General features: G+C 33.0%; 1 protein-coding gene across 3 annotated transcripts in view; it reads right to left on the bottom strand.

Moving 5' to 3' along the window:
* Window positions 1-11378: 11378 nt before the first annotated feature.
* The window catches only part of LOC144439730 (cell adhesion molecule 3-like), a 45399-nt gene continuing 36258 nt past the window's right edge, over window positions 11379-20519 (bottom strand). For all 3 annotated transcript variants that reach the window (XM_078128965.1, XM_078128966.1, XM_078128967.1), the window contains 2 exons: window positions 20055-20346; window positions 11379-18217 (listed from right to left, as the gene is read on the bottom strand). In XM_078128965.1, coding sequence (XP_077985091.1) covers window positions 18095-18217; window positions 20055-20346 — 415 coding nt within the window. In that variant the 3' untranslated portion in view covers window positions 11379-18094. The remainder of the gene's footprint in view (window positions 18218-20054; window positions 20347-20519) is intronic.

Raw genomic sequence — 20519 nt, 5'->3', positions numbered from 1 at the left:
GGGTCATGAAACCTGAACAACAAGATTCAACAAAAGAAAAACAGACAACTATCTGAAAAAAATTTGATACCGAACTTAAATTTTATCATTGTTCACATTCCATGTACCTGGAGAAGTTTATCTTGTATGTATGTATGTATGTATGTATGTATGTATGTATGTATGTATGTATGTATGTATGTATGTGTGTGTGTGTGTGTGTGTCTGTCTGTCTGTCTGTCTGTCTGTCTGTCTGTCTGTCTGTCTGTCTGTCTGTCTGTCTGTCTGTCTGTCTGTCTGTCTGTCTGTATGTATGTATGTATGTATGTATGTATGTATCCATGCATGCATGCATGCATGCATGTATGTATGTATGTATGTATGTATGTATGTATGTATGTAGGTATGTATGTAGGTATGTATGTATGTATGTATGTATGTATGCATGCATGCATGCATGCATGTATGTAGGTAGGTAGGTATGTAGGTATGTAGTTATGTATGTCGGTATGTATGTATGTATGTATGTAGGTAGGTAGGTAGGTAGGTAGGTAAGTAGGTAGGTAGGTAGGTAGGTATGTAGGTATGTATGTATGTATGTATGTATGTATGTATGTATGTATGTGTGTGTATGTGTGTCTGTGTTTGTGTCTGTGTCTGTGTCTGTGTGTCACTCTGTCTGGCTGTCTGTCTGTCTTTTTGTAGAAACGATATCTCAAAAACTACTTCATTAATTCTAATGCAACTTGCTACACATCTTTCTTATTACAATGCAAAGAAGTTATCCAATGTTAAGTATTCACTCGTCCGATTAAAGATTTTAAGTCGTCACATTATATCTTATCTTAAAACTGCAAGCTTCACATTCCACATAACTTAGTACATACATTGACGGTAACAAAGCACAGGTGTCCCATGATATTTGTTGATATTGCTTTCAACTTCGAATGTGACATCATTTGATAAACATGTCTACAGCAATAATGCCACATAGTACAAGTCTTGTAAAGCTTGTTTATGTTTGTATAGCTTTTGATTTAAAATGACAATTTGCATACACCGTGATAGTTTCATCCCAGCACCTATTTGGAGTGTTTAATAACAATGCAAATTTCATTGAGTTCAATAGCATACTGTGATAATAAAATAATCATGGGATTATACCTTATAAAATACATGTATTCGCAGGTGAAAATAAAACGAAACCTAGTCTCCATGTTGTAAAATGACCGGTCATTTCATTCCTGTATTAAACACTTGATACTTACCTTGAAGTTTACCTTATAATATATCAGGCTTTATTGTTAACAATTTTAACTTGACAAGAATCTTTCTAACATTGTTGCATTTCATCCCCTGATTGAAAACAGTGTTATATGTTATTTTCCTTAGCTACATAATTTGCATTATCTGTGCTCGTACACGGATTATAATGTAATAAGTTTATTTTTGTGGCACCAGGACACAATATGTGGCAATGTTAGTAACATATTTGTCGGGCTAAATAATAAAATGAAACAATGTCTGTAAAATATTTATCGAACTAAATGATAAAATGTAACAATGTTAGTAAAATATTTATCGAGCTAAATAATAGCTACGCGTGTAGCAAGGCTAGTAACAGTTTTGTAGCCAGATGATAAAATGAAGCAATTGTAAGATTAGTGTCGATCCAAATGATAAAATGTAGCAATGTTACTTACAGTTTTGTAGCCACATGATAAAATGTAGCAATGTTAGTTGCGAATGCAATATAGTTATGTTAATGGTTTAATTAAAAGAAACCAGACGATGGTCATATTCAAATTAAGTGGCTTATAATGCAAGTCTGTACATAGCTATCATTCAAGTCAATTAAGCGATCGCGTGGCTTGATGTGAAGGTCCGTATAATTGAGAAAAGCTTATTATCTATAAACTTTCTTCCCTTTTGATAAATGGACACAACGTATGATTAAGTCAATCGATAAAAGAAATCAAATTCATCGCAATGTTTCATGAAATTCGATTTTAAGGAAATGAATGCGTATCTTGGGATTTCCGACCATAAGTGCGATTGTGCATGAGAGCGATAATTGAAATTCTAATCTCTTGGCAAAGATTGTCTCTCGAGCTGAGCGATATCGTCTGCCTATTTCTTTTCATGATCTTGGCAGATTAAAATTCGCAACACCAGTCATCGCTCCCTTTGAATGTAAATTGCTCGGACGTTGAAGCGAGGCGGACATAAATGTTAGAAATGTATTTTACATTAATCTTTTTTTCATTTGAAATAATAACCCGTCTTATCACCAAGCTACCAAACTGGTACAATACAACAAAGGGTTGTACAAAAATGATTTACGTATGTCGCTAAAATCCTTAGTTTTATTCAAGACAGCGTTAGGAAATAAACCAGCGTGTGGTATTTTCAACACTAGTTTGTCGACAGATGCTACCATCGAGATTTCATTACAACACGTTTCAAAGGTTAAACTTTTTGTTTGGGAGCCTAAACGATATTAACATGGTAAAAATAGATTTCACTGTAATATGTTGATGAGCCAGCAAAATTTAAAAAATGATTTCAAAGACTACATCTATCTCACGTATAAAGTAGCTGATCGTTAATGAAGGGCAATAAAGATGTAACATACATACAACATACATACATACATACATACATACATACATACATACATACATACATACATACATACATACATACATACATACATACATGCAAGCAGACAGACAGGCAGGCAGACAGACAGACAGACAGACAGACAGACAGACAGACAGACAGACAGACAGACAGACAGACAGGCAGGCAAGGAGGCAGACAGACAGACAGACAGGCAGACAGACAGACAGACAGACAGGCAGGCAAGGAGGCAGGCAGGCAGACAGACAGACAGACATACATACAGACAGACAGACATTATGACAAATACACAAAATTACCTACACACATACAAACACGCGTGCGCACGCACGAACAAACACATACACACACACATTTTGTCTAAAAAACACTTTTTCAACCAATACTCTTGCTATGAACACAGTCAATAGAGTTGAAAGACTAGTAACTAATAATCGGTTGACTGGAAACTATTTTCTACTTACAAACCCGTAATTTTCTGTAGACGTTTCTAAATCAAAATCACAGTAGAAAATGACAGATCTTTTGAGTGTCAGTTCAATGGCTACTTACTTGCATCATAACTTTACAACGTTCTAGGGTTTTTATATACATATTTCCAAAAAGATAAGTATTATAATTCATTTCATACAAACATTATGGAAATATTGAATTGATCAAATGTTTGAATGTAAAGTGATATTTACAGACTAAAATAGCGAAAGGATAAAACAGAGAAGGCGGGATGACAGAGAGTATATTGGGGAAAAATCAAGTAAGTATTTTTGGACTTCAAAAAATAACCAGAAACCTACGAATCAAATTGAGGAAATAAATTCAGAAAAGCCATGTCTATTTAGCTCAATAACACAGGTTTCCGTCAAAGTGTATCACTCGCTGGAATCGCAGTGACTGTAACACAAGACAGCGAAATTAGAATAACACAATGCTGAAAATGGATCATTTCAATTAATGAGAATGGTAGAATATTCATTATATTGGAGAAAAATAGCAAACGGATTCCTAATTGAGGTTGTAATATCTAAATATATGTATGTATGTATGTATGTATGTATGTATGTATGTATGTTTGTGTGGGGGTGGTTGTGTGTGCATGTGCGATTATATATTAGTCCGTCTTTCTGTTTGTGTCTGTGTATCGTGTTTAGAAATAAAGATCTAAATATACAAATCTTACAAACACTTGACACTGATGCAAAAATAATTTTCTCGGAAAAACTTAAATATGCGATGCATTAACAGTACACAGTATAAGGTATAAATATAAATTTAATCGAATTAGTGAAATTTTAAAAGTCTCGTATAATCTGGTATTTGCATTGGAATCAACAAAGTGCATATTTTCGATATTTTCGATGCAATTATGTACCTGCATCAATGATGAGAGAGCACACAAGGCTTGATGTGGTTTTAAAAGTGGTTTTATCTTTCACTTAGTCATTTGGAAAATTAATGATTTTGGCAAATTATTCAACATTGACGTGGTATATATGTCAATGATAAAATGAGGCAACATAAATCCTCGTTGAACTTATATAAGTTTAGATCTGGTTATACAGAGTATTGCTTCTACACTACACTATAATAGAAGTGTATGTAAATAACGTTGTTGTAGTCTTGTACCGATATAAGTGCTTACATGTAAAACGTGTCAACATACGATAATTGTCCCATTGTCACTATTGTTAATATTTTCAATTTTGAAAACACTGCAACTTGTTTTCAGCCATCATGTTTCTTATGTACTCCTTTACGCTCACAAAGATAAAGCAAAACATCTTGGTCGGGATGATTAATAAATGTTTATATGCAAAACGTGTCAACATATGATAATTGTACGCAGTAAAATGACACGATGTCTCATTGTCACTATTGTTAATATCAATTATGAAAACACTGTAACTGTTGTTTTCAACCTGTGCAGAAAATGTTACATAGAAATGGTAAATTCCATCTGGAATATTTACGGACTGCTTGAATGGGAAAGAGATAGACAGACAGACAGACAGGCAGGCAGGCAGGCAGGCGGATGGATGGATGGATTGATAGTTTGTTCCATTCAGAGAGGGGGCTTTTAGGTTGGGCGGGAGATAAAGATGATTCAAGATGGATGTAAAGATGGAGAGTAGACCGTAATGCAAGAATGGGTGTCTGTTCAATTCCGTTTTCCACTCAGAATCCTTTTACCAACCCTGTCAAACATGAATTTATTTACAATATACCAATTCATTGCTGTAAATTGCATTGTGAGAATTATAAAGTAACATTTGCTTTCACACGTGGCCATTTCATGAATAAGTAAAGTTCAGAGTTTCCTCAAACTCCTTGTCGGAATATTGTATTAAAGTTTAACGCAAATCGTAATGTAACCGTGTGACATATTGATCCATTTATAGCATAATATTGTGTAGAGACAGTGCCCTTTAATAAGCAGGTCATTTTTTCTTCTAATACAACCCATGTACGTCGATGTATTGCTGACAGAAATGTTGTCCCTCTAATGTATTGATAGACACACGTTAACCCCGTGTCACGTAATTGGAATATAAATTTAGCACCAACAACTTGTGATGACAAACATACGTGACTTGGAACCTAATTTGCTCCATCGATGTTGCAAGGATTATTAAAACACTCTCCAGTGTAGTCATATATATTTTCAAGGCGATATTTCATATAATATAGTATCAGAGATGACTTGCTCTCAGACTTATTTTGGCAAACGTTTAAATTGTTCCGTGTAGAATCGCACTATCTGAATGTTACCCGCGAGGTGGTATTGCACTGAGAAAAATTATTTACCGCGGGGGCAGAAACTATCGCCCAAGGGCATCATTTGAACGCTTTTGAACCATTGCGCGTTTGTTCTGCGCATCAGATCAAAGCGATGTCTAGATCTAGTCTCTAGGTTCGTTTCTTTTTTCTCCCCTCTAACGATCTCTTTATTACACTTTTTTTAATCTCACTTCAATCTGTTGAATTTTAGAATCGCTTAGTATGCCTGCCCTTTCTAAAACCATTTTCTTATCTTTTGCAGATGTGGCCCATAATTCATGGTTTGGGTTAATGTACATGTAAGTTCTGAAGAAATGCAATACACAGAAAATATCTGTGTATTGCCTTTCTTCAGAACTGTAAATTCGAATACACCCTGCTAAATCAAATTGGCTCTCCTGATATCCTTGAATTTCTAAACAGAAAATTGGACAAAAAAAATTAGAAAGTAATAAATGACACTGAGGGTTTTTTTTATATATAAATAGAATCTGGTCTGAGTAAAAGTAGTGTCTTGAATCTGTAGAGCTAGAGATAATCGATGAAATTAATTTATGCCCCTCATATTCCTGATAAAACAAAGCTGGCTTCAATTAGACAACATCTTTTGGATTACAATGAATATACAGTGTACTGACTGAAATCAACCTCAAACTGTTATCTCAAACTATTTTTTATATATTGACTGAAAGAAACCTGGAACTGTTTTCTATATTGACTGAAAGCAACCCGGAACTGTTTTCTATATTGACTGGTATCAACCTGGCACCTTGTGAGGTCTTGTCAGGTCTTTTGAGGTCTTTTTTATCTAAACTCTTTTTTCTATGCTGTTCTATTTTTAATGTCAATGGCTTCACCTGTTTGTTTGTTTGTTTGTTTGTTTGTTTGTTTGTTTGTTTGTGTATTATAGTTGTATTTTAAAGATCTTGTAAATGGCACTTTCTCCATTTGGCCAACCCGTAAAAAAATACGACTATAAATAGAAAAATAATCGCTTCCACGGCAAACAGCTGATATAACACAATACGTCACTATCTCCTTTTATATTGGGAAGTAGGATGTTGAATATGATGAACTCGGTACTCCAAATGTTTTTCTACACTCTACATACACGGACAGTGTGTGTGATGTCGACCGCCATACCGCCATGATAAACACACGACTTTGTTTCATCATTATGCAAATATTGTTGACGACGCAACACCAACAGCGCGCCGCATCTAAATATAATGCTCCATCATATCGTTGTTATTATGTACTGAATGTAAAATTCAATACGACAGTTCTGGAACAAAGTCATGTTTTATTCACTTTGAAAAAAAATGGTGTCATGAAATATTTTGTATGAAAATAATATCCGTGGATACATATAATAAAAATATTATTATCTTGATGTTAGGTAACACGCCTTCGCTACAAGGATACATCAGCGCTCCGTTTAAGCGTCGTGCTGATCATATCCGTGTTGCCCTCAGGCATATAACCTTATATCAAGGCAATAATAAATAGACGTGATAAAGATGTGGTCAATATCTCTTGTCTCATTTATTCTCAACAAAACTTGTTGAGAATTCTAGACATACACATTTTTTGGGTATTAAACTAAACTTAGGCCTACAAAAATAGTTTGGTTCCGTTTACCTGACCCCACCTAGCTTTTCACTACCGACTCTAAACTTTGAAGTGTAGCCAGAAATATAGCGGATGCGGAAATTGACGTCAACTAAAAAGCCAAGATAAAACTGTTCTTCCAATCTGTAATGGTTGTACATCTGATATGAAGAAATAAACAACACAGAGACCATTTGGAAAACAATGGAAAACCTGAACTAAACACTCACTTAGAAAAGAAATAAATAAAATAAAATAAAAATCTACCTATTCCACCTATTCTAAAATTGAGTGTAATCGGAACCACACATCTCTTTTTATTAGGGCTTACATGAAATCAAGTATGTAGCATTACAAATCATACCCCACAAAGGGTATTGTACAGTGTGACTATTTTGATATAACTTTTGGCATATAAAATATCACAGTTCTATTTGTAAATACACAACCACCCCAAGGCCTGTTATGAACGTCACTGTGCCTTTCAACATGATTCAATACTATGTATGTGTATTGAGTGCAATGACTTTAGCAGAAGACAGTGTGTAAGTTACAGGATACTATTGTGAGTCATTAACTATCAGATAGTATAGACTCGTTTGGTTCTGGTCCAGTTATTGCAATGCCATTAACCTATGCCAAATTCAAAGAATGGAATCAATAATTGATTGCTGCGCTCATATAATGAACACAACACAACATTACACTATACAAGACTATACAAGTTAGAAGTGCATAATGCAAGACGTGTATAATGGAATTCAGAGTAAATTTTGGAACGTAATTCTAGTGTATTTAAGTGCCACTTATTTGATTGATAAGCGAATAAAAGCATGATATTGTACATTCACTGAATATCACAGATTAGATGTCATGTTCTACCAAATTGATGCAGCATTGTCCCCTATTACTCTAAAGTACATTAGACCTATAAAAAAGAAAAGAAAATGTGAGCATTCATAAGAAAAGTTTACAAGGCCAACGACTATTTAAACCCATTACTGGATTGATAAGACTTGTCAACATAATATTTTCTAACATAGTTCATATCGCAACTGCATTTAATTGTTTTACAAGGATAGATAGATAGATAGATAGATAGATAGATAGATAGATAGATAGATAGATAGATAGATAGATAGATACATACATACATACATACATACATACATACACACACACACACACACACACACATACATACATACATACATACATACATACATACATCTTTGTTTAATGGTTTCTTGTGTTTACTTTATGCAACATCTCCAAAAAATGATTTATCGATATTTTCTCGTCAAACAAACAAACACACACTGACACTCATAGTCATTATCAAAAATATATTCAGTTTTTAATGCCTGCTGTTTGATTGATTACAATTCGAATATGTGATTATCTGTATGCGATGATTGATCGACATTGAATATGTATGGACGAAATCAACAAAGTGGTCTTAATCGAAATCATATAGAGTAATAGTTATTATAACTTACATCGGATTAGAACCAATGCCGATTGAAAGTAGCTACTCTTTCAGAGATGAGTACTTTAAAATATGCAAATAGGAATGGCGTTGGCAATTTCTATTAAATTGCTACTTTGTCTGGTTCATGTAAACTCTGACAAACCTAGTAGATGCAGGTTCAATTTTAAACCACATGTAAACTGAACGCCTCTCATAACTAACAGACGAGTTTCAAATTTGCATAAGATTAGCAAATGAAAATTGCTTGATTTGAATCAGAGAGTTTTAGGGCTGGTATTATATAGATAAGTCGTCGGAAGGGAATAAAATAGAGTGAACATGCAAATATTATTTGTGAATATCAGACATAAGTGGCAAATATATGAAAACGTCTAATGTGCTGCCATTTCAAATAATAGATTATGATAGTGCGTTAGTTGTATTATTACCTTAGTTGGTAAAACAAGTATATATAACTGTGTTTACCCGCATAAAAATCCATTTTCTAGTCGAATACGAACATGTTGATAGCTTCACAGTCGGGCAAGTTGCGGCGCCCCCTCGAGTCTATATATTAAAATTTCTCGTTGATATCACACTTCGTGTTTGCCGGAACAGTGAAGCATACCGTCAAAGGCTAAATTTGACCTCTAATACCTATACCTCTTCGTGTTTTTCCTAATTTTCTCTACGTATAATATATATATATATATATATATATATATATATATATATATATATATATATATATATATATATATATATATATATATATATATATATATAACTCGGTGAGTATCAATCTGCTATAAGACAGTGCTCTATACCGCAGTGGCAGAGCGTAATAGTTTTGGTAGTACTGGAACTCTTTCTTGGGTGTAACTCGGAGTTTCACGCATATTGCGATCATCAGACACTCTCAGAGTGTCTGATGATCGCAATATGCGTGAAACTCCGAGTTACACCCAAGAAAGAGTTCCAGTACTACCAAAACTATATATATATATATATATATATATATATATATATATATATATATATATATATATATATATATATATATATATATATATATATATATATATATATATATATATGTAACCTTCTCAATGATTAAGAAGCCTGTCAAAATTTTTGCGACACGGTTTCACTATTATTGATTTGAATACCCCATATTGAATCTAGTAATAAGGCAGTCAAAATAAATATATTTTTGCTTCACTACTTTAGTTTACAATTTTAATATGGTACCAAAAATGAGATAAGTATACTACTCTGTTCTGTAAGTTGTAATGATGTGATTGATTCACAACTGGGGCATTTTGTAAATGTTTTATTAGAGTTAATGCTTTACTTGTAATATCTTACACCCACGACAGGATTAAAATATATGTTAGTAAACGTATTTGTGTAGCTGTAGATATCATATGGTACAATGACTCTCTGGAAAAACTACTAGTCTGTAATCTTTATTTATAATGTATTATTTTGGTATTTTATGATATACCGGGCTATACTTCATCAACTTAACAAAATATATAAACGTCCTTGTATTCTGATCAAAGAAATTGTAATGCTCAGAATTTGGAGAAAAATAAATATTTATACTGGAATTTTTCAAAACCAGTTTGAATAAACAAATTGAAAATAGTTCTACCGCAATTGCTCATGGACTGCATTATGACGACAAACCATGTTAAATACAGTTTATAATCAAAAGTTTGTCAAACCAACTTGGAAGGTCTTTATAAACATCACGAGATTGCCCGACAGTATGACTACAGACAAGCGCAATCTGATTAAAATCCGATGTAGATGTCGGCTAATCGTTCATTGCCATTTTACCTTCGTTATTTTGCCTGAATTGACCTTCGTGGTACATGTTTACGTTTTATCCTGATCGCCTCCTCTTTTATCGATGTAAAGAAGGATGAGACCTGTTTTGCTATCATTATGGAGTACATTTCAATGTTTTCTACATAATGCGTGGAGGGAAGGGTCATTTTCAGTTTATTTTCTACTCTTAATACTTGCCGTTAGTGGCGCATGGCAAAAGTTAAATCGCCATCACAATTTATATAACGTTAGCGATTTAACATTCCTTTTCTGTCTGTGGATTGCAGACGGAGCCCTACGTTCCCACAGACTTAATGACTATGAACCATCTGGCATACAAAACTGACCATGTTCCGTATTTACTAATTAATTTATTCTACATTCCTATTTGATCACGTGACTGTATTTTCCTTTTGCTCGGACTAGTAATCGTGTGTTTGTTATAGTTTGAAGGTGTGCTAGACGCACTGAAACGTCGCTTATTAGTATTTTACTATAATATATATATATATATATATATATATATATATGTATGTATGTATGTATGTATATATACACACACACACATAATAACATGCATACATACATATGGATGTGTATGACTGTACATGTATGTATGTATGTATGTATGTACATGTATGTATGTATGTATGTATGTATGTATGTATTTATGTATGTACGTGTATGTATGTATGTATGTATGTGTGTATGTATGTATGTATGTATGTATGCATACACATGATATGGGTGTACATAGGTGAGATTTGGTCGACTACAACGATAGTATGTCTGACAACACAAATCAGAGAATTATGGGTAAAATATTGTATAGTCGGACGTACATGTATCATTAGGTATTTTATTTAAGCACAGCTTTAAAATGATGATAGTTTGCCATGTATTGAACGGCTAGTTTAAATAGTTTCAGGGATAATTTTACAGTGACTGCAGCTATATCCTAAACAAAGTAAATTAGAGTATGTCAGGGCTTAGTTATACTAACTCTTATCAATGAAGAAAGAGTGTCATAAAACAAACGATTGACAAATCATACACTCAAAAATAGTTCTGAAATTTTCCTTTAATATTCTGAATTAAATCATCATTGTAAAAAATACATTACCATGTCATGATTCAGCTATACATACAGTAAAAGTGTGTTTTGTGGTACTACACATAAAACCATACATACATACTCATTGTAAACTAAAACACAGTCTAGTAAGTTCCATATGAACTTAACACATACACAGATATACAGGTGTACATAAGCTTTGTTTTCCAATATTTTGCAATAAAGAAAACAAGTCACATCATAGCTAAGTGAGATTACAAGTTGTTTTGGTCAGTACTTTGTCTTGTATTACAGTTAGGTGCCATCAATTAAATTCGTTGTTTGCCATCCATGTGCAGTTTGGTTTGATGGTAAGGGTTAGAACAGATAAACACATTATCTTTTGCTCAGTCTTTCTGCAGAAGGCTGTATTTTGTACTAATGTAAATGGAAAGACCGTTCAAACATTGTCACAATAACTATACATATATCAAAATAGCTGTTTAAGACAATTTGATTTTTCAATTTATACTTCACCAAAGTAATATATTTTTGTACAAACAGAAACATGAATTTTACATGACATGCTAGCATTGTTTTTTTCTGGTGTTTTTATTCCCTGGATGCCTGCTATGTTTTGAGAAAATTCAAGGACAGCAAAGAAAGTAGTTAATTAATGCAGCCTCAGCTACATTATTGCCAACATCTGACAAATCACTTGGTTACACTTCATGCACTTCCATTCTGTTCTGAATCCCAATTGAAAAGGCTACTCTGATTGGTTGAAAGTGAAATAAACATGTATGCAAATTATGTATGTAAATTTAGATCAGCCAATCAGTGAAGATAATATAATATATATGCATATTTTTCATTAATGCTTAAGATAAAGTAATGACCATGTATGTGTATGAGGTTGTCTACAAATCTAAAATCCACATAAAATAGTGAAAAATGACAACAAATGTGGAATTTATGACGAATCCCAATTTACATGCTGCTTATTATATATAGCAATTCTGAGCCAGTCTAATCAACAACACTGTACATTAAAAATCACAACTAAAGTATCTCACTCACACATACTATCTTTTCACCAGCTACAAAGTACAGTATACTAAGAATATATACCAAAAGATTTCTATGTTATAAAGGCACCTGCCACCCATCAATGCAATATGGAAATTTGTAAAAAAAAAAATGTCTAAAAAGCATTCACACTAGATGTATGTTGGCAGCATGGAAAATCAGGAAAGAGAAAATGAATTTTTTTTTGTTGAAAAAAGTTAAAATAATTAATATTGCAAAATATACAGAAAGATTCATTTCTACTTATTGAAATAATTTCATATATTTACATTTATTGTCTGTATATTAAACTACATTATTTAATAGTTTATGATGTGACAAGACTGTTAAGGGTTCCCAAATTACATTTATCACGTTGACATTTCTAGAACATGATTTTTAAGGTTTATTCCGTACAAAAAAAAGGTTGGTAAAACATCCATTATTGAAAGCCATTTTACAAATATAAAAGTTACACCATTCAGTAAAATTTGTTTATGTATTGATAGAGAATGGTACACAAAAACTCTGAAATATTGGCACTGCTTAACTAGCATGCTAATGGGGGACATATTGTATCTGTTTTCATAGATTTCAATGAGAAATTAATCTTTGACATTATTTTTAAAAAAATTTACATACTCAAAAATTAATCCTAGTCTAATTCACAGAACTAATTGTATTACTTGTTCTGTAGTAATCAGTTCATGAGCTAATAATTATAGGTAACTATGGCAACTTGTTCTGCTTTGAATTAGTATGGAATGTTTCATATTGGTATATTTGTTCGTTTGCAAATTCTGCAATTAACTGCATGTCACAATATTTGCTTCCTAAAGTCCCAGTTGTGATTTTAATTACAATGTAGTTGGGAAAAAGCGTTTTCTGTTAGAGTTACAGAGAATGCAGAGAGAATGCTGATCCATTACAGGAGAGTAAACCTACAGTGTAACACTGGGAGAACCTGGGCTTGATTTAAGATGTACTATAAGAAGAATTTGTTGTCATGGATACGATATCTGATAACAAAGAGTGAGGTATGGTGTCATTAAATACTAATTTATTACTAATATTATGTATTACTAGGATGCAATACCTTAACCTGATCACCGACACCTTAAAGTGGCACAAGCTGAATTTTTGGTTTTTTGGCGTGAGATTAGCAACATATTTAAAAGGTACTTGCAGTAGTTACTGAAACATACTTGACAACCATTTGCAATTGACTGAAGGGAATAAAATAGACCTGGTGTAAAGATACAACTCAACATAATTTAGCATACGTATCAAGAAATGTTGTGGCTATTTAATAGCCTGATGCAGTCAATTGTTCTAACAATGTGAGAATACAGCTGTAATTTTATACAGGACATGCTTTGACATTAACATTTATACAAGAATAGTTTAATCAAGGTTATTTATGAGTAATATCACTGGAGTAAAGAACTCACAAACTCAGCTTTTACAACTTCAATGGCCATCTCGTATTATCTTAAAAGTTCCCCAAACTAAATCAATCTAGTCTGTTTACAGCCCTGATTAACTGAATGTGATAACTATGGTGTGGATAACTAGAACTAATAACAGAGCTGTAAACACCACACGGCTATTTTGAAAACTTTTCTTGCAAAGGTGAACACACGTTTTATCATGAAAAATAGTTTGTCAAGGTTCATTTTTATATTCTCATTTTGGAAACTTGTCATGCTCATAAAAAAATCACATTTCAAATAAACTTAATATGTGTACTGGTGTTGACAACGACAAAGTATAATTTGATTGTCAACTATATTAACAAGCATAGAGTTGTTAAGAGTTTTTTTACTATTATTATTATTATTTTGATCAGTGCATTAGTTATTATGTAAATGAGTTGTTAGTACAGAAAACGCAATGCAAACCAGTGTTAGTAGAAATTTTATGAATAAAATGGATTTAATATTGTCAATGGTTTGAATTTAAAAAGGCCAAATGGATGACAAATTAGGGATTTATTTTTTATTTTTTATTTGTAAAACAATTTCAGTATGTCCTTGAAAATGTTCATCTGGTCGGTAATAGTTCTATACCGGTTCTTGTTACACAACCAAAACATTCTAATTACCTGCAAGTAACATTTTGTCTGACCAGAGGGGCTTTGTCAAACTATCCATTTACTTGTCATACCGCTTGGTGGCGTTTGACAAAACCTGTCGACTAGGTCAGGTGAAACATTACTTACAGGTAACTAGAATAGTTTGGTCGTGCGACAAGAACCGTTATAGTACCAATTTGACTATGTTTTCCTACTTGAAAAAAAAATGAAACAACATACAATGTCTACAAAGTACATGTTTGTAACTCAATCAATTTGTAAAAATAAAAAAAAAATGTGTAAAATATTTCTTTCCAGACACTTTCTATCATTTTGCAATTCATTGAGTTACAAACATGGACTTGGTATATGTTGTTTCACATTCTTTTTTCAAGTAGAAAAAGATAATAAAGTTGCTTTATTAATAAAATATCCAAAATAAATCCAAATTTGTCATCAATAATCCACTTTTTAACAATATTTGTGCTTAAAAAATTCTTGAAATAACCCCTTTCTTTATATTCAAGATTGTCAGTATCTAGTATATAGGGATTACTCATGTTTCTTGTCCTATTTCTGATGAAATATTCATGTTCCCAGTCCTCATGATCAAGTTGCAGTAACACAATTTATAGTCACAGTTATGTTGATATGTGAAATTCTTGATTCATGGTTCCTGGCCTGACATTATTTGTTCTGAGGTCAGCTATTCATGTTCCAAGTCCTACCAGTTCAGAGGTCAGATGTTTAGTACTGTTACCTACACTTCAAACCATAAAAAGTCTAACTTGGACAAACATAACTAAATAAATTCAAACTTTCTAAAAGTACAATGGCTGCACATAGAGATAGAAGCTGTAAAGTGATTGTTGTGCAAATTAGTTGTTACTAGTTTGAATATTAAATGATTAAAATGGGAGTTGTCCCCTGTCATGTCTGATTGTACTGGACTACGTCCAATTATATATAAACAAAATAATAATCAAATAATAAGATTGTCATTTGTCTAAAAAATTATTATTTACAAATCTTTATCATATTTCCTGATATTTTGTTTGAAATCATTGGTTTTCTATTAATGTGCATTTTTTTAACAGTTTTTTTTGGGGGAGGGGTTTATTTTTTAACTTTTTTTTTGTATTTACCTTTTATAAAATACTACTGTATGTCATAACAGTAACTTGGAAATATTATTTACACTTAACTAAATCACATAATTTCTATTATCATCCGCTCAGGATTGAAACCTAAAGTGACCTGCACTGGTTTAACATCGGTGCATGTGATTGGCCTATCAAAAGATAACAGATATTGAATAACCAATCAACAACTAACTATGGCTTACTTTAATTGGTTATTTTCAATGAATGAATGAAATAACAGCCAGCCAATTAACAATCAAATAATTTAACAACCAGGTCTGCTATGATTGGTTATTTTTAATGAATCTAAATATAACCAACCAATCACAAACAACCTAACTATAGTTTTGTGTAATTCAATAAGTCATAACATCTTCAGAGGGTTACTTGTTTGAAATTGACTTTTAAAAAAGAAGAAAACTTTACTTTAAGACTTTACAAATAGAAAGATTCCCAAAATGAACAATTAAACAATTAATTATCTGTTGCTGTGACAATGATCTTCCCCAAAGTGACATAAAAATGAGTAGTTCAACTAAAGGTGGGAGCTTCATAACTTAAAAACTCATATCTAAATAACTAAAACTACTGCAAAGGATTGTTATTGCCACAAAGGTGTGCATATCTTTACATGGCAGTGAATTAGGCTTTACTGTTATACAGATTTTAATTTATTCGGCTAGTCTGAAAGGTCCAGTAATTGGTCAGATTTTAATTTATTCGGCTAGTCTGAAAGGTCCAGTAATTGGTCTGATTATGTAACCCACTCCCTAGCCACAACTGGATGGACTGTGTTCTAGTTCTTTGTTGCTGTCAATCACAGAATAGTACCCAGTAGTGGTAGCATATTACATAAATCAATGACTTACAAGGACAATGACAATACAGAATCAAAGACTGGATCTTTCAGGCTAGATTTTCATTTCGTTTTTGGTAGGATTTTAGAACCATGTAAACGAATAGAAGATGTCTGATAGACTGCAGCTCTATCAAAATTGATGTACGTGTTCCATTCTACAATGTGTATTCAAGTGGACTTATCCTCTTTCCACAAATAAAATAACAGCATAGTATAAAAAAATATGACTAAAAGCATTAAAGACAGCATGACTTTATATAATTGAAATGTGAATTCAAATAATGCTGAAATATTCAAAACCTGTCAACATATTATCTTTTCTAAAAATAACTTCTTGATTTGTAAAGGTATTGTTACCTTAAAGGTCAATTGTTCAGTATGGCACCCTCACAGGCAATACTAAATTATCTTGACAAACACACAAACATTATTCAGTGTTTCACTTCCACTGAGAAGTACCCAACTGAATGCATCCTTGTGGGGTATAAATCCGTATCCATTTAAAATCGGATACCTGTTCACACGCAGCAATTTTGCTGATCATGGTAGTGCTCGCTGTTGCACATGTTGGCGTGGGTGTACATATCCCTATGGAGAATGGACTCTTCCATTACTTGATGCTCAAATACTAGCTACAAATGCCACCCCCACATGTCTGATTGGTATCTTCCATACCATCACTAAACTGCTGCTACATACTCAACATTGTCACTATTTATTTAAACTTAACTACAGTTTAAATTTTTTTATAAAAATTGCTTTGATAAGTTAGTTGAGTGAGATCTATATTCCCATGAGGTTGTGTTATAATACAGAGTGATATGTCTCTGTGGTGTGGTGTTCACATTACACAGGGCACAAGGTGTCTGATTACACAGGGCATATAGAATAGACAGGGTAGGGTATTCACATTACACAGGGTATTCACATTACACAGGGTGTTAACATTACACAGAGTGTCTGATTACACAGGGCATATAGAATAGACAGGGTAGGGTATTCACATTACACAGGGTGTTCACATTACACAGGGTGTCTGATTACACAGGTCATATAGCATACACTAGGAAAACAATGTGGTCAACAAAATTATCATTTGTGACAAATTTTGATGGATTCACATTTGATGGTAGTATATATTTCATTTAACTTAAAATTAAGTGTACACACTTATCACCTAATAATTATCCCCATGGGAATATAACTCACTGTCATTACTTATATTTTTTTAAAAACATGACAATATCTTATTGTTATCAAAAGTACTATCGCCACATTTTGTACAGAGTAATTTTCTGTACACCATTTATAAAAATAGTCCAGATATCAAATGATTTTGAAATTCCATTATTTTCATACTTCTAACTTTGCATGACACTTACTATCCAATATAGAGTTTGAAATTATTTGACTTCAATACTAGACGTGGAGTGTAAGAGTCATTTGTGTTAAGATCTGAGTTTATAACTACAAGCTGCAACCCCTATATATTACAGTGGATGGAATCACCCATTGATAATATATGAAAGAGGTGATAAAGACTGTAGAATGTAGGGGTAGAAGCTTGATAGTGACAGCAACTTTAGACAATTGTTGGAGTAATAGTAGCATATTCGGTATGTGGTTGTGGTTGGTAATCTTGCTGTGATGGTGGACCTAGATCCAAATCAGTGTAGTTGAGTCCAGGAGTTCCGGCTGGTGGATGCTATAAGGGAAAACAACATAAACAAAATCACTCAGTATGATAATCAAATTGGTGATGTAAAATGTATGTGTACAAGCAGTTTGCACTGCAACAGCGCCCCCGTGTGTTGAAGTATGCAGCAAAAAACAAACAAAATAACTCAGTGTGATAAGACCGAAAAAAAAAAATTGTGTGGTTCTGGTTACACTCAATTTTAGAATAGGTGGGATAGGTAGATTTTTTATTTTATTTTATTATATTTTTTCATGTGTGACTGTCTAGTTCAGATTTTCCATTGTTTTTCAAATGGTCTCTGTGTTGTTTATTTCATCCTATCAGATGTACAGTCATTACAGAATGGAAGAACAGTTTTATATTGTCTTTTTTAGTTGATGTCAGTTTCCACATCCACTATATTTCTGGCAACACTTCACAGTTTTTGCGATGTTATTATTTTTTTCTTGAATACATACAAAAAGGTTGGTAGTGAAAAGCTAGGTGGGGTCGGGTAAGTAAACGGAACCAAACAATTTTTTTTTCTAGGCCTAATCAGCTTGGTGACATAAAATGTATCTTGGGTATACAAGCAGTTTGCCCTATAACAGCGCCCTCATGTGTTGACGTTTACAAGGAATGGGTATCTTTAGAGTACCAGCAGTTTAGCCTATAACAGCGCCCTCATGTGTTGAAGTGTAATACATGGGAACTAAGACAAACCACAAGCTTGTATTCAAGTTATAGAAATAGAAATTCACAGGATTAATATTAGTATTACCCAACCAGTCCTAATTCTGATAACATTCAAAGTTTGTGTATCTGATGATTATAACAAGGACTAGTCCAAAATCAATTTAAAGAATCAAACAGTTCCAAAGTACAAGAATTAGGTCAAAACATTTAACCAGGACCGTTTTTTGTTGTGTGCTCAAATACAACAAACTATATTTGCAGGATTCTTGTAGAAACAAAGTTGATTCTTAAATTGTACTAAGAACGGTGCAAAATTTATTACAATTTGTGCAAATTACAAATTTATTACTTAATTTAGACAATCAAGAAAAATGGACGTGAAGGAAATTTGATTTCTAAATGTGATATTGAGTGAAAACATACTGCAAAATTTGGTGCAAGTAACTGGGTGTGATGGTGTATTAATTTCTAGGTGTAAAACTGATGGCAATTACTCAGCAAAAACAACTAGAACACATGTGTGTGTGCTAAGTGCCAGGCAGGTGTAGTGTTAAACAGTGCAACACAAAGCTCCAAATAAGGAGGTGGCCATATATGGACATGGCTATACCACCAAATAAGGTAGCAGAATGACTAAATAAGGAGATTTTTGGCTAATTTGTAAACCGACACCATTCACAACAAGTGCAAAGTTTACAAATTAGCAAACAACAGATACAATGTTACCATTTTAGTTTCCTGGACATTAGCATGTTAAAATTAGATGTTTTACTTTTTCATGAATTAACATTCACAAGGTGTGTTGGTGGGTTTAGAGTTTATGTATGTCTGTGCAGGTACAATTTGTATGTTCATTTTGTTAGATGTTAGTTTTGTATTTGATGTGATTTAACAGTCATTATTTTGTCCATACTCCAACCTGTACCTTAAAATGGTATAGTCCGATAACTATTCTACAATATACAAGACTATACCACTTTTAGGGCTACAAGGGTAAGGGTAGGGTCAAGAAACAGACATTAGCATATTAGCATGATAAAAGGCTTGACAAAACAAAAAGGACCAAAAACACGACAGTAAATTAAAAGTACAGTAAAAATGAAAATAACGTTTACAAATACCACCACCAACACAAATTTATTCCCGAATATAAAAATGAATTGCGAACCTGTCGTCTATCATAACTGCTGTAATTTGGTGAGTTAGGATTAGAGTAATTAGGATAGCCATCTCCTTCATCTATCGGTGGTTCATCATAACGTGGTGATCGTGAGTACTCATCTGGTGGATCGTCATAGCGATGAGTAGGTGTGTTTTCATACCTATCTCTATCATCGTATCTATCGTTGTAGTCACTATAGTTGTTATACCTGTTGTCAGTATCATCATTACCAGATGGAATAGTAGTCAAGTGTGGTGATGTCATTTCGACATCCGCTGGTGCACTGTGTGGAGGTTGCCTAGATTAACAGAACAAAAACAATTCAATGTTACTAACTTATATACATGATAAGTACCATTAACAAACCAAGTTGCACTACTTCAAACAGAAAATGAGGCATTTTACTTGCTGACCTTTCAACTCTGAAACTAAGCTGTATGTACTTGATCAATTAGGTAATATGGGAGTGAA

Source organism: Glandiceps talaboti, chromosome 9 (assembly GCF_964340395.1).
Source record: "Glandiceps talaboti chromosome 9, keGlaTala1.1, whole genome shotgun sequence".
Taxonomy (NCBI): domain Eukaryota; kingdom Metazoa; phylum Hemichordata; class Enteropneusta; family Spengelidae; genus Glandiceps; species Glandiceps talaboti.
This window is presented reverse-complemented; position numbering and strand designations above follow the sequence as displayed.